Below are 21,980 nucleotides of genomic sequence, written 5' to 3'. Positions count from 1 at the left end.
GCGTATCATGAACACTCTACGGTGTTCTGCTAAAAAGCTAATATTGGAGGCAGGTGTGCTGAAGTAGAGAGAAGTCTGAAAGTTTCAGATGGAGAGCAAGAGTTTAAGACAACTGACCTGCAGTGATAAAGAAGAGGAGATTAAAAAAAATCCAGCTCTTGGGCCGCTTTTGTGGCTTAGTCCTGGGTTCAATACCCGGTTTGGGGCCAATTGCTGCAAATCGTTTATAAACATGTTTTAATACTGTAATTCCTACTGGGGCATGCACAAATCCCCACAACCCCCAATAACTTGCAAATCAATCTCTGCAGGGCTTTGCTATTCGCTATTCTGCAAGAGAGACGGCAGTGCAACTCTGAGCTCAATTTTAAGAACCTGTGGGGACAGGCTGGAGTAAAGGGAGACATGTCCTTCAAAACAGCAGCAGGATTAGTGCCACAAAACGTCCAGACTGTTAAGACGTCCTTGAGCGAAATGATGATTTGTTTCTGATGCAAGTGAACCGCTGCGTGGCTGACCCTGACGTCCAAACCCCTGGAAGCAGTGAGGAGAAACACAAAAAAAAAAAAAAAAAAGAAACATTTTCTGAGCATGGATCAATAAAATCGCATTATCAAAAAGCGCTAGATGTGATTTATTTCTTTGCCCTCGGTTTCTTAATCTGAATAGATGATACAGAGTGCAGGCCTGTGGCCTCCGAGGAAGAATGATACGTTAGAAAGCGCGCCAGCCAAGGTGAAGTCTGTCAGATCTATCAGCTTAATGATGGTACGTCTTTATTTCTTCATGGATTCGGTCCAAACATGTTTCTTTTGATGATGAAAGAGGAGGGAAGAGACGATTCTGCATCGCCTGTTCCGTCTCCTGTCGTATATTTTATTTTCGCCCTCCTTCTGAAACGTAAACAAGCATTTATCTCTGGAGAACGTGGCGCCGCATCTCTTGGAGCTTTTCCCCCCAAAAAACACGACTTTCTTTCGCGCGGACAATAGATTGCAAGCGGCAAAACTGAAAACGTGCCTCGTAATCTCGTCTTACCCGAGCTCCTCATGAAAGTTTAAACGTATTTGACAGTATTTTATTCTGCCCGAGTGGGTTCCCATTTCTCAAAAAAGATGAATAAATGATAAGCCGACGCTATTTAGGCTTGATCGACAAGGAGGCAAAGGAAAACAGCTCGTGTCCTTTTGAACAATAGTGACATGTCAGCAAAAAGGCACCAGTAAGTAATGTAGGGTGTATTTTTGAATTTTAGATGTACATAAATGAAACAAAGAACAGGGGAGCTGTGTTATAATGACAGTTATTTGTAAAAAAACAAGCTGGGAAAGAACAAAAGGTCCAACAAGAAGGGGCAGGACTTTAACACGTAATTTGACAGAAAAGAAAGCAATATGTTAACTCTCATGTGATGAGGAACTGAGGGCGGGCGATGTGAGCTTAAAGTCTCATCACGATGTCCTGCGGTACTGTTGTGTTAATAACAAAAGTGACGTTAAAAAGCTTTTTATTACTTATTTTACATGGGCACAGCTATCCACAAACAGACACTGCTCTTGAAAAACACACCTCTTTGGGAATTAGCAAACTTTTACACATAAAGAAGTGTTTGTAAAGCTAAACTGCACACAGTAACCGCATGTAGTCATATTTTAAAATATATTAATATTCCTATTGAAAAAAAATGGTGGACGAAACAGTAAAAAAAAATAGCAAATCTGACAATATGCTCAGTTTTGAGCCATTTTAAACATCACTAATTGGAATTTATTGTGAAAACAAATCCTTCTTGTTGGAGCAATTTTATCACGATAAATGATAAATGATACCCTGTGAGGGACATAGGCAGAGAAGCCAAAGCAGAGGTAATTCATGCAACAGCCTTTATTTCACCGTCCTCTGCACCACCGTGAGACCCCCGAGGGTCCCCCACAACAATACCATTACAGAGATGGCCGAAGCTCCTGTGTGTGGTCAGCTAATAAAGCAATTGTCTGGCCCCCGAAAAGAGGATTACTTTAATCTAGTAATGGCTGATGTCGTGCAGCCTTCAGCGGCATGGTAACAGGGTCACTTAGCATTGCTGAGAAGCCCCATTGTAAGAAACATAAAGCACCCTGGCCTATCACCCCCTACTCGCTGGCCTCTTGTTGCCCTCAGCTGACCCTCCACCCCGATCAGGCCTACTGTAGTTCACCCATCTGGAAAAGCAGGAAGACTTTTTTTTTTTTTTAAAACTCGACCTCGGGGGGAACGGACGGGATGGACAGCGGTGTCTCTTAACAATGGGCACCTGCCCTCCCCTCCACCCAGTGGGCTTTAATAATTGACCGCTATAGTAGGACGGTGGCAGCGACCACCTCCAAGAAGTCCACTTTAACAATAAGACAATTCAAGTGAAATACTACCAGGGGGATTTCTGTTGGCCTGGGAACAACAGCATCACCGAGGCCAAAAGGAAAGCAGGCTAAATTGCTCTCATGGCACAAAAAAAAAAAAAGAAAGTCTAGTGGTCAACAGAAATCAGCTATGAACAAAAGACCTATTGCTGCTGTTGTAACATGGTTTTCAGTTCCATACCGCAAAATATGTCTGGTTTACAAAAAGGTTTACATTTCTACAGGTTCTGGTCTTCAAACTGCCCACCTCTTGTGATACTTTGTCAAGTCAAGTTTATTTGGACAGCGAGTTTCAGGAACGAGGCAGTTCACAGTGCTTCACGTCGTAAAAACGTCACACAGTCATCACTCACGAAGCAATAAATGCTACATTTTGTCAACTATCATCAAAACTATCAAGCAAACACACATCATCAAGGGCAACTCTAAACAGGTGGGTTTTAAGCTTTGATTTAAGGGATTTCAGTGTTTCAGCTGTTTTGCAATTTTCAGGAAGTTTGTTCCAGATTCGTGGTGCATAGAAGCTGAATGCTGGTCCTCTGCACAAGTCTCTGCCAGCATTGTATCAGAACTTTTTGCTCATTTTTCTTTACAAAGTATCTCACAATCAATCAGAAGGAATGAAAAAAGTGAATTAATGTTTTACAGTTAGGAGGAGAAAAGCCTCCAAATCAGAAAAAAAAGAGCAGAGAGACTAACAGGTGTTATAAATGCAACATTCTTTGATTCATGCAGAAAATGAGCTTTATTTTTCAGCTCTGAAGAGTTTCAAAAGATACACGTTTGGTAAGCCGGGCCGGAGGACAACTGGCACGAGATTCCAGTAAATGTAGAATTGCAGGTAGACTAGATGGCATTATTTATATATATATATATATATATATATATATATATATATATATATATATATATATATATATATATATATATATATATATATAAATTTTTTTTTTTTTTTTTTTTTTAAAGAAATGTTTATTTTATTTGTTTGAGGTCTGAGACTTGACTTGGAAAAACTGACTTGAGAACATCCCTGGCATGGGCTACTAAAGGAGGTGGAAAAACCCACATTATATGTGCATGTCATGAAGTATGATGCTGAAAAAAATACATTTTAATGAGCATGTTTGTTGTATTGCTCTTGTGGTTCTACTAGGAGTCATGCAGTCCAAGTCAGATTCTGCTGTGTCTATTGAAGATAAATGGTCAGAGGAGCGTTCCTTCTTTTCCTTTTTCAAAACTTGTAACAGTTGTGGGCTTGACTTGCGACCGAACAAGTCTGAGACCAGAGAGACCCCCGCCTCCATTCCAGAGCATTCTCTCTGAATTACACCGCCGTCCTTTAAAACTGCACCTGTTTAATGCCACAGAATCGCCTCCACCGGCTCCACTAAAGTTCCCACTCACACGGAGTGCTGTTATTTTTATGCATTAGCAGCACTTTCACTGCTCACTTTCTGACCTTGTCCACTTTTCCTGCAGTGTTGCGCCGCCGGGGAGGTGAAGAAGGTGAAACGTCCCTCCGACATCAGCGTCTTTTTGTGTGGAGACAAGCCAGTTTCTCTGCGTCAGCTGACCTCCTGTCAGCTGTCTCTGTCCGCTACAACAAGTTATGACCGACAAGGCAGGTGGTCATGTGTCAAAAAAACAAAAATAAAGAAATACAAACTTGTTATCATATTGGAGGCAGACGGTGAAGCGAGGAGCCAAAATACTTTCTACCTTTTTTGGTCAAGTGTGACATGCCTGATCAGAAAACCGTAGATAGGCTGAAGGTAAAATGAAAACATGGGAGGGCTTTAGCTTAGGGAGTGGAGGGAGGGGGAGGTGAAAAAAAAATCAATGACTGTGTTAAATAGTGAAATTTAAGAATCACCTTAAAGGGTGAAACAGCTGCATTCGGCGAAGGAGAGAAACAGTGAAGCTATAGAGAGAGAGAGAGAGGGAGAAGAGCAACATTTCCAATTTTCCACCCCGATCAACAAACTTCAAAAACAGATGGATCCTGGAGCAGAAATCCATTTAGCTCCACTCGAATGACTTAAGCCCCCGTTGCGGACGTTTTTTAATTCAAAAGTGGGAGTGCATCTTTACAAGAAATGAATCTTGTGCAAATACATGGGAGCAGAAATCAATAATGATTTCACACAGTTGTTCACCCTCCTACCTACAATTTGGAGGCAGGTCAAATGTGGCAAAATCCACCTGAAATGCCTCTTTTTAGCACAAAAAAGCGCTGGATAATACAACTGAACCACACCAAATACTCACAGGTGAATGCTTTGCTCTATAAAAAAAAAAAAAAAAAAAAAAAACAAAGTTGCAAAGGTCAACTTCGAGTCAGAAACTGCCTTTGGAAATGTCTTGCAGCTGTTACCAGTCAGGCTGACAAACTGTGAGAAAAGTGAACAAAGATGTTCAGAGCCTAACCAAGAGCTGCCTGCTTATCAATCAGCCAGTCAGATTATTTCGGACACAACCTATTCTGCGTCCGAAGGACAATGAGCCAGAACCTTTGTACTTTGCTTCTGCTACGCCTGTGAATCTGATGCAAAAAGCAACATCCGGAAATAACGGCGGTGGGTGAAAAAGCTGCTTCTCTTGGCCCACTGTGGTGATTTTGCTTCAAAAAAAAACAAAACAAAAAAAAAACAATCAGAAGGTTAAATGGGAAAGACTTTTATCGTGTTCAAGTTGCACTAAAATGAGTTGGCCTGTCAGTGAAGCTGTTCGATTCTAAAATAGCATCTCGATGCTAAACATGTTGCAGCAGCACAGATATCGTCCACAGTGCAGTTCACGTTTCCAAAGAAGAATTTGTTCAAAGTAGTTCGATGAATGATCAGGGATTCCAGAAACACTTGAAAGATGAATGGGTTGAATAAACTAACAGATTAAAAACAATAAACATGTTGATGTTGAGCTTATATACCTATTAAATCAATAATCTATCTCAAACTGTTGCTCGTTTTACAATTAATTAATTGAATTAACTAGATGAAACATCTTAATCGAGTCCCACCATCCCACCAGTAGCTTAAAAGTTTGTCCATCATGAACCATTAAAAAAGCTGATGATCAAATTTCTGAGTTCATGTCTAAGTTCTCTAAGGAACACACAACAAGACTCCTATTTTAGTCACGCTAGCTATAATAATGTGCTAATTACTAACACGAGATGCTAAAGACAGCTGAAAACATCAACTCTGTAATAACTTTGCATTTGTTTTGCGCCTTCACAGAGGTACGACTGCTCATAACATAACGCGGTAATGAACACTCTCGGCAGGAAGGCTAAAGAAAGTAATATTCTGAACGCTATTCTTACACCTTCCTATACCGCAGAACACAGAACGGGTTATAAATCAGCATTTGCATTTAAAGCTCTACAAAGACAAAACTCCAGCTGGTGTGCTTCTAATGCATGTACAGATGAAGAAAATCACTTCGATGATCACAGAACAAGAACTCCTAACACAACGGCGGGTATTTTAGACGGCACGTCAATAGTGGTGGTGGACTGCTGAGCAAAGAGCCACTAAAAAAAGAGCTGCTGCTGGCTGTATGATGGGGTGTTCTCTGTCAGAAGTAATTAGTTCCTCCTAACAATGCTCCGAGGAGGGAAGATCCGTGGCTCCATGAAAGATGCTCATCTGTGTGTAGATTTTAAAGACAAGGCTGACGCCGGGCTCAGTGGATCTGGCTGTTTGAAAAGACGCCGCTCGCAAGCCAACAGCAAACACCTCTCAGTATAGAAAGGATGAATATAAGCTCCTTATTGATATGCGGAGACACTCTGCGTCCGTCAAGTCGATGCTAATTTGCCCCTCGGCCGCTGGGACGTCGACGAAACAAACATTTTATGATTTAATAAAAGAAAAAAAAAAACAATATATTGAACCCTTTTTTTAACTCTATTATGCAAGAGCTGAAACGGCACTAAGATGCAAATTTAGCTTCATTTTTATTATCCTTTACTGAAATTTTTCCCATATGCAAGATTCATAAGCAGTAAAAAATCTAAAAAAAAAAAAAAAAAAAAAAGAGTGTCGCGTCCAGAGTCCCACCACTTTATGACTCATCCAAACAGGAAGTGGAAACTGTCCAGTGATATAAATAAGACTTACAATGGATTTAATAAAGCCAGGAATATGCATTCCGATCACCTGGTGAAGGATTTTAAAATTAGAACCGAAGCTTGAAGCCCGGCTGCCCGGCATTCAGCCAGCAGTGGTATAAACAAGCCGTCCAGTTTGCAGAAATAAAAGCCTACAGCTATTCCATGCACAGCTGACATTTAAATAATAATCACCATAGGCTGCTTATTGGGAAGAATAATTTGCTCCAATTACAATTCAATATGCAGCCCAAACAGCCTGACACACTGATTCTGATTGTTAAGACTTGACATTCATTTGTTCGCTGACCTTCCTGCATTTTAACAACACACTGGAACCAGTTGCAGGATGCTCTCCCCCCCCCCCCCCCCGTGTTGTAATAATACTCAGATTGCCTCCAATTGATTTCCATGAGCCAGTTATTGATTACGTTGGCCTCTTAGGCTTGCTGTCTGTCACGGCTGACATGAAACACCCCAGATGGATCCTGGTTCATGTTATAGGTGATGAACTAATGGATTGGTTTATTACTGTAACCTCCGTACCGAAGTGGTACATGTGGTGCCTTCGCATCTCAGCACAGCCATATTTCTTTCAATCTACTCTCACTTCTGTTGTGCCTGATCTGGGGCTGGAAAACGTATCATGATATAAGCTCTTCATATCAGTCAACAAAGATTATTAGTGATTTTTGTTTTAAATATCTAGAATACTGCCAAACTACTGACGTGACCTTTACTCTTTTATACTTATTTGATCCATTTTATTGTTTATTCCACCTCAATCTTTTTTTTTTTTTTTTCCAGCAGTTATGGGGCACGGTGGCAAAACGTGAAACTACTCGAGCTTACTGCATGTATTCAGCACACTGAAGGCAGGAGATTGAGATTTCATATCAAGTTGCCTACATTTCTTCTGATAAATTCCTTCAGCTTCCACAATCCAGAAGGAAACTGGCGAGCTTGATGCTGGGCGCTTAGCCACGTTTCTTTTCCAACAGGGTGGAAAAGTAACGTGGCTAAGCGCGGCTAAGTAACTGAGACCCAAACTCAGGCTCTGTGAACCATTAACAGAATGGGACAAGGCATTGCTCCTGCTGCTCTGTGTGTGCTCCATGTTTCCTTTGGACGCATCTGTCTGGATTAAATATCAAAACGTATTTTTCAATTTTACTTTATCCATCTGCAGCTGAAAATTAAAGTTTTGGGTTAATTATAACATATTTCACACTAGCAAAACTACATCTTTAAGTATCCATTGGTAATGACAGCCATGTTCAGTAAATTAGGATCTGTGTTTCTCTGCCACATTTAAAATACTTTTGAAAATGATAACCTACTACCCACATTCCTGTATTTTTTTTATTGGTCTGATGTAATTTTCTAATCTAAATATTTAAATTAACAATAAGCAGAAAAGTATCATAAAAAACAGAAATAAAGGGGTGAAAACATCAGTCTGTGTGAGATTGAATTTATGCGTTTAATCTGAGTTAATTGAGTTACTAGAATAAATTAACTTTTCAATAATATTATTATTTATTTAACATGAATCTATTGTGGATTGGACATTCATTGTTGTTTTTCTTTAAATTATTTAAACAAAACAGAGTGTGAACATACTGCAAGTCTAAGAAAATCCCGATACAGTACGCAGCTCAAGAGTGAAATATTAGCGGGTGCTATGTGCATGGCAGTGCTGCGATCAGCCACACAGGGCGATAATGGAGCATGATTGGACACGACAGTTGGACCAAGGGCCCTTCATTGTTCTCTCAATGGCCCCGTGGCCCCTGCTCCACACTGTCATTAAAGAGGGGGAGAACATTTATGCTCTTCCTCACACCACCTGTTGTTAACCTCTCTCCCTCCCAAAACTGTAACCCCTTCCCCCAACCATCTCACTGCTTTTGTCTCAGAAACCTCTTTATGAGATCAACACACACACACACACAGACACACACACACACACACACACACACACACACACACACACACACACACACACACACACACACACACATGGTGGTCACTAGTAACACTTGCCTTTTGTATGGTCTAATTAATTCATGGATATCCTCTGGAGGAAGGTTGGCCAGTGCGTCTGGCTCGATGACCAGCAGACGGCCGGATCACCCAGAGGGGGATGAGCCAGAAGCCCACAGCCTCACTCCAGCCATCTGATCCCCCTCCTTTCGAAATGACCACCAGTTCGCTCTGTGACGAGGCCTGGACCTGCAATCCCATTAGTGAAGCATGAACACACATCGGATCCTTTCTAAGTTATTTTCAAATATGTGCCACAGCAGTTCAGACACTGTATTTTTATTTATTTTTTCCTTTATTTAACCAGGTAAACCCTGTTGAGATCCAGATCTCATTTTCAAGAGGGACCTGAAAATGTTGAGAGAAATATTGTCTAAAGAATTGAAGCGACGTTTCTCTCATTCAGCACGTGGTATCGTCATGTGACGTCCCGTTCTTCAGAAAGTAGCCCACCCCTTCATAACAAACGTCAAACAACTTATGTATGCGTTAACTCCTATAAACAAACAGTTGGTCACCCAATCTCACTTTTATTTAGTTGATTTCACTGCAAGAACGGCCATAGGGTGTATTTGTGGATTTTCACTTTCTACAAGGTAAGATTAACGTTCATATATTTTATAAATAAGCACACTTAGTAACTTTCAATCAAATATTGCATTATGGAAAAGCTAATCATTTAATCATTAGTAACCATGGAGAAAATGCCCCACCATCATGCAGCCTAACGTACGAAAAAACTGGCAAGCATTTCGATTTTTTTAAGCATTTAAATCTGCTCCAATTTAAGGGGAAAGCCAATTACAACATAGTGGTATAAATAATGTGGCGTGAATTCAAACAAAGCCTGCGATTTCATCAAATCAACAAACACGTCATGAGGGAGAAGGTTTTCTAAGCTAGCTATCTCCAACCTTTGTAAATATTGCTGTCTATGAACCCCAACTATGTGTTCTACTTCCATAGACAAATTAACTTGACTTGAACAAGAAAAGCCACGACTATCCTGGAAAAAATAACTTGGAAAAACAATGGCGGTTGCTCCGGTCATCCTCTCACTTTATGGCGTCTCAAAATGATTAGGTGACACAGTTGGAAAGGGTCAGTAATTATGAAGTGGAGGAATAATGAAGTATGACATTCTGCCTCCGAGAGTTGATAAAGAACATTAAAGACCAAACACAGCAGAGGCCAGGGAGGAAGTTGTGGAGAAATTTAGAGCAGGGTTAGGTTCAAACCTATACAATCCATCATCCCAAAATGGAAAGAGCACAACCTACTATATCACTGCAGTGCAGACCTACAAAAACATGGAGATCAACCTAAACCGACAGGCCAGAAAGGAGTATCACGAATAAGAAAAGCAGACAAAATCTGTTGAAAGGAGAGACATTTCCATAAATCTAACTTTTATAGGAGAGTGTTAAAAAAACAGAAAGTCCTAAAAATACCTGTCTGGTTGGCCACAAGCCATGAAGGTGACATTGTAAAGGTGGAAGATGATTATCTGCTCACTCAGACCAAATATTGAATTTTGTGGGTCTGATGTAATACGCTACATGCGGAGAAAAATTAACACTGCACAAGACCCTGACAAAAGTGTCACCCCACTGAAACATGGCAGTTATGCTTCGGGGAGTCCTGTGAGGAACAGTTTGTGGATGACCCATTCCCTTTTCTACATGACTGCACACCAGAACACAAGCCATTAAAACAGGAAGAAGCCAGTTTAATATGGAAGAACCAGAGTGCCCTGAACCACAACGCAACAGAACCCAGTAGGGATAAATTAGAGCAGAGACTGTGAGTCAGGTCTTGTGCCAGCAAAACCTTGCTACTAAAAAAAAGAGGTCAGGACCAGGAAGGTTTGACACCCACTGGGTTGAAATGTCTGGTCTGTTATAAATCCATCACCAATCTCCAAACTGTCTTCTGTGGATGATGACTACTCGCTTCGTTTCCACTGAGCGGTAGGTCACGCTATTTTAAAACTCAAAAGCCCAACATGGCGTCATACTACAACAAATGTAAATCATTGGTATGTCTCAGTGATGTTTTTCCATCCCCCCAGTTAATGGACTATGTTGTGTGACACCACTAGCTCCACCCTAACTGGATAGTCCTGTGGACCTACACTGAAGGGGGCCCAGGAATGGTGTGGTATGGGATGCTTTTACAATGGTAACAGACGAAATTGTGTCACAAACTGCGCTGACTGCACTACCGCTCAGTGGAAATGAGGCTTCATATTATCAAACTTTAAAAAAACATCTCTAATGGGTCATGAAGCAAAGCGATACCAACTGGATGTCTGACAATAACCCAACTGATTAACAGAGTCGAGGAACCAACATGGTCAGAACAAAGTTGAACTGTCGAAGTCAAGTGGTTGTGGAGATTCGTTTGCTTCGTGGTCCACAAAAGGCACGGAGCAGAGCTCCTGTGAAACCCCTCCTGCTGCAGTACACGTCACTGTGTTTTGTCATCTGTGTGGTTTACGGCAGCATAGTGATCGCAGCAATCACGGCAGAGGGCAATGACTATTTCAAGGTTTTAAGAACAAGGTGACACCAGTTTTCATCACAAAACTACGGCAACGGCAACGGATTTCAGCAATTCTGCCCAACCATGAGGAGCCCTCGAGACTCAGACTTAAGAACTAATTAGTTTATGCAAATGTTTCCCTCAGTTTATGGCCCTCTTCTCACAAGCAGAGCTGTTACTGCCCTTACAGTAAATGTTTATTCCACGGCAGGGCATTAAGGCGCCCATTCAGTGCGACAACCTGAAGTCATTTTCTGTCTGCTGGTTGCACAGCCACACTGACCTTACCTTGTCGGTGTAAACAGAGACTGATTGCAGGTGAGTAGATACTTAGCTGGAAGGGCACATAGCAGTGCAGCTGCATCTGGCTGTGTAGGACAGCATGCCCCGCAGAGCTCCCATCACAGCCCATATGTCTACACAACGCTACGCTTAATAACAGGGACAGAGGGCAGCTCCAGGACGGGACGCAGAGAGAGGACTATGGAGGGGGAGGGGGAAGGCTCACGTAAACGTGAGTGTGTCTGTGGTCACCTTATCCATTTGATCAGATGCACCCAACCTGCTCTCCTTCCACCATAAATTCTTTCTAACTCCCTAAATCCTTCACTCAAATTCAAATCCATCAACCCTGAAATCAGTTTTTACTGCGAGGGCTTCAGCCATCGTGTGGTGTCTGTGTGTGTGCGTGTGTGTGTGTGGGTGGGTGTGTACATGTAAGTATTTGAGAGAGAGAGAGGGTGGCAGAATGAGAAAGGAGGATCTAGCTGTTGATAGTGATGTTCAGCTGCTTCCTTCACTCTTCAGGATTACTGTGGGTGAGAAAGTTGGACTGGACTCGGCATGCACCCATCTTCACCTGTTAATGTCTGAAATTCTTGAAAACAGCTGCGATTCTGACCCTCGGGGCCTGATTGTTCCCGTTTCTCACCTCCTCCCCCCAAAAACCCTATAAAGAACCCTGGAGGTGTGCTGGATTTCTGGGTGAACCAGCCCTTAAAGGTTTTTCCACTCAGTTAAATTGAAAATGCTTGAATCGCCCACCCAGCCCCCCTCCCCCCCAACACGGTGAAATCTCCTTTTCTCCTCACATATCTGGATGAATATTTATGAACCAAAAAGTCTGGCGCTCGAGAAGCCTATGAAATGAAAACGTCAGAGAAGAAGACGTTAAGCTAGCAGGAAGTGAGGCGTGTCACTCTAAATGTCACATCCTGGTGCCGCCAGGGCACTGCAGGCTATTACATCTGCTTTACTCTCTTTGCGAGTGTGAAACAAACTTTATGGAATACATAAGCTTAAAAATGATGACAAAGAAATTAGCAAAACGACACAGCATTTTATCCTACTGGAAGGTGTTAGAATGGCGCAGTCATGATGGCAGCATATTGGAGTAGCTCTGTTATGTTTGCTATGTTTCTTTTTTTTTTTGGGGGGTTGCATGTTTGGATAATTATTTCCTCCAGTTTTGGATGCTGCGCAGCTAGAAGGAATTGTCCTCTTACTTTTTAAATTTCGCACAGTTGCTATGATGCCTAGCAACAAGGCATCTTTTTAACAACAGGGAGCAGCTGATTAGCATCTCAAAGGCTCAGATAATACCTGAACTTCAACCTCAAATCTCAGAGGAGCTGAAAATGAGGCTTTACGGATGCAGAGCAAGACGACAGAACAAAGGAGAAAAGAGGCTCAAACCATCTTTTCCATTGATTATAATGGGGCAAGGGGTCATTACCCCAACTCTATCGTCTCTTTAACCGTATGGCTAGGAAGAAATTTACTTAAACGGGAGTAGCAAAAGCAAATGAGGTGGAGTATTTCATGGCTCCTATTGTTTCTACCAGAACAATTACACACTTACTCAAACTTCAGGGCCTATTCCAGTTGATTTTTTTTTTACCAAAACATTGACATTCCAACTTCTCAGTTGAAATGAAAGACAGCATAAATTTTCTAAATGTGGGGATTCACTTTTCAGGAGGCGAAAGAGAATCTGTCACTACAACCAAGGTTTACTAAGCCAGCGAATAATGCTCAGATAAATTTAGAACAAATAATAAATAGATTTGCTGCCATTATTATTCATTACTTTTAGTCATTAAAACAACCCTGGTAGACTTTCATCAGTCACCTGGCTGAGCATAGCAGTTGCCTTGCTGGATCTGAGCAGCATATCAGGCGTATCGCCGCCTGATAACCACTTTAGGTTTTGTGCAGACTGTGTACTTGGCGCTGTACCATAAATTCCACACACACACACACACACATCTGTGGGAGAAACAGTTTTGTCTGTCAACCTGTGTAACAGAATGCCATAGCCGGATCATTAAGAACAAAAGTTCGACACTCAGAAACCTTTAGCGATTCTGTCAGCGTCGGTGTGAGGCAGCCGTTAACAACGCACAATATTTGGCACTGAAGGAAAAACAGAAAGTGTACTCAAAGAAACCATACGTATGGTACATTGTCAAAAATCTGGAACCAAAAAGATTTTTTTTTTATCATTTCCGGGGGTATCCACAGACTGAAAGATATCTGTCACTCATTATTAAAAGTGACTCTCAACACCTCCACTTACTCCACCACAGGTGATGTTCCTACGGAAACAGAGGAAGAGCGAAGTGAAAAGTATGTCTTTGTGCAGTTAGAGGGGGAGGTGTAGGTGATGGACATGCTTCGCACATCCACGATATTTTTGGAAGATGAAGAATGATTCATCGACTGTTTTTCTCCGAAGGCAGGTAGAGTTGGGTTTGGGTACAACAGCAGGGTTGAAGTCTTTCAGGAAAATGGATGCCTTGTCATAAAATCATTGGCAGCAGTCTGAGGTTTCACCGATTTTTCTGCATATACATGGAGTTAAGCAGCAAACCAGAGTTAAAAAGGGTTTGTGAACTTGCTTTAAATATTATTGATCTGTGTTTATAATGTGTATTTCATGCCAGATTTATAAATATCAGCTGAAGATATAGATTGGGCAGCAAGACAGTTTGAATCCTGATCCCGAGTTTATTTCTGGATGGAGTTTGAATGTTCTCCTTGGGTAAATCAGGGTTCCCTCCAGGTATCCCAGCTTTCCCCACAGCCCAAAAACATGACTGTTAATTGGTTAATTGGTTTCACAAAAAAAAAAAATGCATCTGCAGAGCTCATCATTCAAACTACTTCTCAGTCCAATGCTCCTAAGATCGTTGTTAAGATCGTTGTTAAACAGCGGGGAGAAGAAGCATTATTGTGCTTACTTGCTAAAGGGTGTAGAAAAGTATTGGATGATCTTAAAGAGACAGAGGCCAATTTCAAGGCATCAGATGAAGTGGAGTCAAATTTACGTTATTTTTGATATATACAGCATTTTACCTACTTAGGCTAAGTTCACACAGCAGGGGAATGCAACCCAAAATCTGGCTTTTTGTGGTCTCTACTACCCAATTCTGATCTTTTCACCCCCCATCCAAACACTCCAAAAAAATCTTCTAAACAACTGCTGAAAATGATAAATATGGACTTATGAAGAAATTGAAAAAGAAGTGTGTCTCATAACATATAACATAACATATTAGTGTAATTGAGATTTTACTGCTTTCGTTTTTTGCCCGTAATTTGAGTTAGAAGTGTAACTTCTTTCGTTTTTAGCTTTTGTTTAACATCCTCCAGCTCTGTTTTGTCGCTTGTTCTAACTGCAGGATGAGTCAGGTGCAAATCATCATCTGGGTTGTGTGACTGATAGGAGCAGAGCAGGGCGGGGCCACATTTGCACATTTACTGCACAATGCACTGTACTTGTTAGAGTCTAACTAATCTCTGCATCTTACTTTCTTTCCTTCCTCAACAAGGTAAATTTAACTTGCTCCTCCTCTATTTAGACTATAATAAGTAGAGAAACAACTGTATACTGTGCATTCTGGTTTGATTTTATCTCCACTGTATGCACTGTAGGGTCATTAAACATGCCACAGAAACCCAACAAGCCCACCAAGCAAATCGTTTTGGCCCAATAGTCTGGTGTAAACTCTAAAATACCTCACATCTCAATCCCACCACTCCTGGATCCGACAACGCATCCAAACAGACGTCTCTACAGAAGTTACTGTTGGTGCTCCAAAAAAGATCATTACTATTAATTGTGCTTTCTTTTTATCAGGATGATCAATCCTGTCAGCTCCCATTGTTGGATAACTTTACAATCGATCCCTAGACGCCAGCGTCCATTATGACCTCCATAAACGGAGAGCTGCTTTGTGACGCCTACGTTCTTCTGCTGCGCATGTGCGTCGCTTTGAGCACATAAACCCCTCACATAGATTTTAATCAGTAGCATGATCAACCACACACACACAAAAATCTGATTTCAGAAAAAAAAAAAGCTACAGTAACTTGACTATAACAGGAAAATACATAATATCCCACTTTTAATTAGAAATGCTCACGAGCAGCCTGGCTTTGGAGAAAAAACCCAGAGGAGTCACGCAGAGTCAGAATCTGACAGGAGTTTGTTGTATTTTAAGAAAATGGGATCTGGTGGTGGGAAGCTGCCAGCTGCCCCTCGTCCTCTCCCTGCAAGACAGTTTCCCAGCCTTCCTGTCCAGCGGCGACAACCGCTATCTCTGTCTCTTGAACTGGCTGTCATCCGTCCACATTAACAGGAGCGGGCGCGGAGGCCCGGCCGCGGCGTGACAGCAGGCCGGGCTCTGTGGAGCGGGTAGAGATAGGACGTGGTGTCAGAGGGGAGCGCGGGGGGTTCAGGGTGGAAGCTGCCAGGAGATCTGACATCAAGGTCAAGGTCTGTGTTTCAAGTTAACTGAGCCGAGTGAGGCTCATGATAAGAGAGCGTGGAGTCCTTTGAAGCGATGTCTGCTCTTCCTCACTCTCCCAGCGTGGCTAACGTTATTACCAGCGAACTCTATCTGGGATTTAAATCCCGTCTCATAACGGGAGCCTCCGGATATTTGACACCTGTTATACGAACAGCCACTCTGTGGCCTCCAACACCTTATCTCACCTACACACAAGCCTCCTTTCACACTTCACTCTTCATCCTTACTCTGGCTGATTCTCTCTACAGTTCTGCGTTTCAGGGAAGCTGTTAAAGCGTGACACGCCCCCATATGTTTGATTTTCAGTTGCAATACTTGATAATCATCCTTCACACCACTATTGCGGCACTCTTTTTTTCCCTGACGTAGCAGTTGAGCTCTGACGTCACTCACTCGCCACCTCCAGCGACGCGTTGCGGCTGACGGCCTCGCCCAGGTAGTTGCGCGCCACGCAGACGTAGACGCCTTCGTCCGGTTTGCTCCGCCGCCCGTGGACGATTCGCAGGAAGAAGAGCGAGCCGCTCGGCAGCAGCATGCGGTGGGAGCGAGGGTCCTCTCGATCCGTCTCCACCCGCTCGCCGTCTTTGTACCACTCCACGGTGGGCGTGGGCCGCCCCTCGGCCTTGCAGTTGAGGGTTGCCGGTTCTCCCTTGGACACAATCAAATCGGAGGGATGCTCGATGATCCGAGGAGCAGCATCCTCCAACCTGGGGCGAGATCCTGAAGGAATGGAAAGGAAGACAGAGTTAAAGCTGGCCTTATTCTTACTATGGATGATCATGTATTGTTATTTTAGAAAGCGTGAAAATAATTAGTGACAGATATTGCACAGACATCTAGAGTACCTGGTGGAAAAACTACTTGTAAAATAAAGGTTTATGTTTTTTTATAAGTAACGTGGAACCTTGTAGATCGTTAAAAGGCAGATGCGTAATGTGGCAGGGCACCAACGGGCAAAAATAACACGCTCAAACGTCTTGCTTCAAAGACATCTAAATTTACACACACTACCAGTTCAGACAGATCAGTTTATGCTCACACACATCGAGGCAAAAAAACAAGAAGGCAGATTAAAATTTTGTACAGCTTTATGAAGCTGAAAACTCGCAAGCTGCAAATCACCAGTTATGAATCTTATTTTCTCAACAGATTGGAAGGTAGATGCAGGTGGAGCTGGTGTAATTTTTTTCTTTTTTAACTTAGATGAGAAAAGCACAGTTATGTGGAAAGCAATAACAGCAACGTAAGCATCCTGAGGTGTAAGAAATGCTGGGTAAATAAAGGAATACCATGTCACTTTTATATTTGTTTTTTTTTTTGGATAGTAGATGCTTGAGTGTATGCTGGATGCTTCCTCTTTTTTCGAACAATGCATTCTATTTCTTTGTCACCATATCAGTCTTACGCTGCTGTAAATTGTTACAAATCCTCATGTTTTTGGAGTATTTATAACAGAGCTGTTAACCTTAGACTTCAAAAGAAGATTCTGCAAAAGAAGGCGATGGTGAAGAACCAAAAGGACCATCCGCTGTTTGTTAACCGATGATATTTAAGTATCACATATCTGTAGGAGGGAAAATACTTTTTTTCCCCATAACTACAAACTGTGCACATCAATGTCTTAGTCAACATATAAAGTGATAAATAGTAAGTGAATTACTTTTTCTTTTGACTTTGGACAAATCTCTTGTCCGTTGGTGATGCGTTCAAGGACCAGAACCTTAATTTCGAGCTGAACGGGTACAGTCTGCAGGTCCATTCAGAGGAACTAGTTCAAAGCCTCAAACTTTGCTGACACTATCTGATAAGAAAAGCAGTCAGAATTCCTCCAACCAGCAAATCCTTTCTAAGGTTTAGGAGGATTAAGAACTCCTCTAAAGTGCTTCTTGGAGATGGGGATATAGAGAATAGTGTGATGGTGCTTTTTCAATGCAATTACCCTCACAAAGATGGGGAAGTGGGATGTTGTAACAAACGGAAATGGTCCAGAGGAGCTGCACTTGCTTAGAGATCAAATAAAGAGAACAACTAGGCTCCGGTCTGGAATTGTCTGAAATGCACTGCACACTTACATTATGCAATACAAAGCCTCTATTTTTTTTTCTTTTTACCTTGAAACTTCACTGTATAATTTGTTGAGCTAGAAAACTTTGGAGTTGGATGCCAGTTGGAATTGTTTTTACTTTTCTGCTATATACCTATGAAAACTATTTCAATAGATCAGATTACCAATAGGTTTTGATTGTGATGAGTTTCTTGCTAACCAAACTGACTGAGAGGAAGAATGCTGATTGGTTTTCAGACTCTACAAATGGGTTGTTGTATTAACAAGTCTGTTGAAAACATAAAAAAAACAGCCATAAATTAACAAGATCTAATTTCTGGCTTATTAAAAGGCGTATATAATGGGGGAAAAAAATTAATCTTTGTGAAAATAGCAACAAAGAAATCGAGGGAAATCACAGCCCTGTCCTGATCCAGAAAAATGTCATTCAGTAAGCTGTTAACACACACACACACACACGCATACACACACACGCACACACACACACACACACACACACACACACCACATCTAAACATGTATCCCATCGTTCTAGCTTCACTTCCATACATGTTTATTAAAAAAAAATCCTGCTGCATTCACCGTAACAAGATCTCAGTCCATCAGATATCACCATATTGAAATGGCACAATATTTCTCAGCAAAGTAAAGTCTGACTCAGCACTATTCAGTCGCTGTCAGAATGGCACTTTGTCTCAGGAACTAAATTTGAGTCCGAATTATGAGTTCCACACGTCTTACAGAGACTGCAAAAACAAAAAACATAGAAGGTGTATTTACTGAACATAAAAACAAAGATATGCACGAAACACACAAAGTTAAAGTTTTGCAAGAAGTGGGAAAACAAAGAGATTGGATAGATACCAGCTGTTAGCCAACTGCTGTTAGCTGCTAGCAAAGTTAAAGAAGTCATCTGCTTTGGAGCTTCCTGCTGACACTAAAGGACTTTTTAAAATGTTTAAAGTCATTACTTTTTCTCAAGTAATGAGATAAAACCATATTTGACCTTTTCTGGTTTGTAAAAAAAATACACAAACTTGATAACACTGAAACTGAACCAAATAATGTTGCTTTCTTGAAAACACGGACTCTAAATAAATGTTATAAATACAGCGGATAAAACTGTACAGCTAAGTAATAGAAAACTGTGTTATCAATCTCATAATATAACATGTGGAACTACTGATCAAGATACACATCAAACACTTATAGATCAGATATCAGTACATATCGACTATAAGTATTGCTTTCTGTGTATAAATAATGATTTGTTTTTCCCCCTATGCTTCTCCTCCGACATTTTTGTGAGTTTTATCTGGGCTGTTCACCAAGATGTAGTGTATTGTTTATTTATCAGGGTAGAAATAAACCACAGTGGTTAAGAGCTCAGCAGAAGAGCCCATTTAAGAGCCAACTCATAAATTTTACAGCGTGAGCAGCGGTAAAGCATACTGCGCGGAAATCGAAAGAAAACGTCTTTTTAAAGAGGACCAGACGACCGTGGGAGGCAGAGCTAAGTATCAACAAAGAAGATCCAAGAGGAAACCACTGAACACCATCTCTTATGGATGACACGCGTGGCAGCAGAGGAAACGTAGGCTTCATGAAAAGATCACTCATCCCAAACTGAAATGCTCTGCCGTCTGTACATGGGCTGTCACCCACATGTCCGGATCAGTCAGGGAAGTGGAGGAAATTGTCATCGCATCCATTACAAATCCAAAAGACGTTCTTTGACCCCGGACCTCTCCATAGGATCCCTCTGTGCTGCTGCGGGCTGCACATTAAACCGACAGTAAAACGCTACTGATCTGCATGATAGAGACTGACTGCGCTGACACACATCTCAAGGATATTTGAATTTCTAAGATGAGCAGTATTCCCCAGCTCCCCAGCTCAAAGTGAGTGAAAACATACACAACGGAGAGGGACAAGGCTGGAAAAGAGGAACTCAGATCTGGTTAAGGAGACAGCTGGAGTCTGCCTGCTGATGTTGAGAAGAGTTTCTGGTATGAACACCATGATCCCTCTAAGGACCTATTAGCTGCTGTGCACGGTGCTCTACAGCAGGATGGCAGCAACTTTTGGAAATACATATGAGCTAATGAAGCCACAGGGATGCAGCAGGAACCCAGGCTGAAAGCCTGGGAGTTTGATGAGAGAGCCGCGTGAAGGAGAGATGAGTTACTGCCAAAATAGCCAAAAGGAGAAAATGTCCGATTTCAGAGAGATCTGGCTGCAGATCAGGAACCAGCTGTCCAATATCAGTCTTTGTCATGTAGCAACTTTCTGGTCAATCTCTGACTCATGTCCAGACAAATATGTGTAAAAATGCAAAAGTGGGCACACAGGGACCTCTGCTTCCCATCGACAGTGCTCTCTTTCATGGGTGAGCATTTACTGTATCAATCATAATTTATCGTGATAAATTCCTTATTGTGATAAGAACTTTGATTTATCGTTATCGCGATAAATTCCAATTAATGATGTTTAAAATTCCCCAAAAACTGTCTGTCCTGTTGGGATTTTTACTTCTACTATTTTCCCCACTGTCTCTTCGACTAAAGTGCCAATAAACTTGAAACTTTGAAAACATGTGCAGTTTAGTGATACAAATAACACTTCTCTAGGTGACTGGTGTCCTAAAGAAGAGTATTATAAATCAGTATATTTTTTAAGAGCAGCATTTGTGTGTGTCTGTGCCATGCAGTCACAGCCATAAAGTTACCAAAAAAAAGAAATAATAAATTGGTCTTATTCCCATTTTTATCGTCATCACAACAGCGCCACAAAATATCAAGATAAAGCTTTATAGCCCACCTCTACTCCGTTTTGCTTATGAAAGTAATTAGCATTTGTTCACTGATAACAGACAAATGTTACATTTGTGTGAAACTTTATAAACTTACACTGATATAAGCCTAGACTGAGTGATGCCACCAGCCTTCACTGAATATATGAAATATTGAATATTTTATCAGATGTATTATCTGTTGATATTGATCACGCGTCTGTCGCGATGTATATTATTGATTCTTTGTGCGGCCCTGTTTCACTGCGATGTTTGCATTAAACTCACACAAAAGTGACAGAGCCGCAGTTTGACAATGACTTCAACCATTCTCAAACTCGAGATTTCATCAGGGTTTTCGATTTTCAACCGACCAAATATAGAAAAAGTTTAAACGCTTAACCCTGACACTGTTGGCTTATTCGCTTTAAAACCCTTAAAAGGTGCAAAGAGTAAAAGCCAGCGCTCACAAAGCCATGTTAGCATCAAAGTAAAGAAGCGTCCAGTTTATTTCAGTTAATTCCACTTCAGCAGCTCTGCAGCCTCAACCTGCCCCTCCTACCTGCTGAGGCCGAACTGACAGACTGAACATCAAAAAGACTTCATCACAAAGAGCAGCACTCTGTATTTATACTATATTGAACCATCAGGAGGAATGCATACACAGAATAAATTACTGTCAAACAACTTCAAAGTCTTTTGCAGCCGCTGAGATGAGGTGAAGGGGAGAAAGAAATCTAAAAAGGTGACAGGGAACTTTTACGTCTGGCTCAGAAACGAGCGAGAAGAATTCGAAACAAAGCAGCCGAGAGCAGACAGACTCCCGCTGCAGTGTCCTTTCAGTGGCAGGAGTTTGCATGAATTTTTCTCTTTCAGCGGAGTTACAAATGTTTCAGCAATGAGGACCGGTCCAGCTGAGATGCAGTCCTCATCCAGCCAACTTATTTCGCCATTTACAGTAGCGGCCTTTCATCTTTGAGCGACTTTTAATCCACAAGCTCATTAAGTCACAGCACTGACAACCAAATGATGCTTAAAGTGTTTATGTGTTGCTATCAATCCCTGGATCCAGCTGACTCTAACGAATACGATCGTTAAAATGTCCCAAAATAGCCAAACATCACACTGACAAAACGCGTGGGACATACTATGGCACAAAAATACTTTATTCAGAAATAATCCTCTGTTATCGAGTGACAGGTCA

At 41.6% G+C, this 21,980-nt stretch overlaps 1 protein-coding gene across 1 annotated transcript in view; it reads right to left on the bottom strand.

The window, feature by feature from the left end:
- robo3 (roundabout, axon guidance receptor, homolog 3 (Drosophila)) overlaps window positions 1–21,980 on the bottom strand; it is a 170,232-nt gene that overhangs the window by 55,523 nt on the left and 92,729 nt on the right. Inside the window, exon 2 of the mRNA XM_088012628.1 lies at window positions 16,314–16,640. Coding sequence (XP_087868754.1) covers window positions 16,314–16,640 — 327 coding nt within the window. The remainder of the gene's footprint in view (window positions 1–16,313; window positions 16,641–21,980) is intronic.

The sequence above is a fragment of the Poecilia mexicana genome, unplaced genomic scaffold, assembly GCF_051168715.1.
Source record: "Poecilia mexicana isolate PSO_F unplaced genomic scaffold, ASM5116871v1 scaffold_14, whole genome shotgun sequence".
NCBI classification, from domain to species: Eukaryota; Metazoa; Chordata; class Actinopteri; order Cyprinodontiformes; family Poeciliidae; genus Poecilia; species Poecilia mexicana.
Note: the sequence above shows the minus strand (reverse complement) of the source record. Positions and strands in the feature narration are given on the sequence as shown.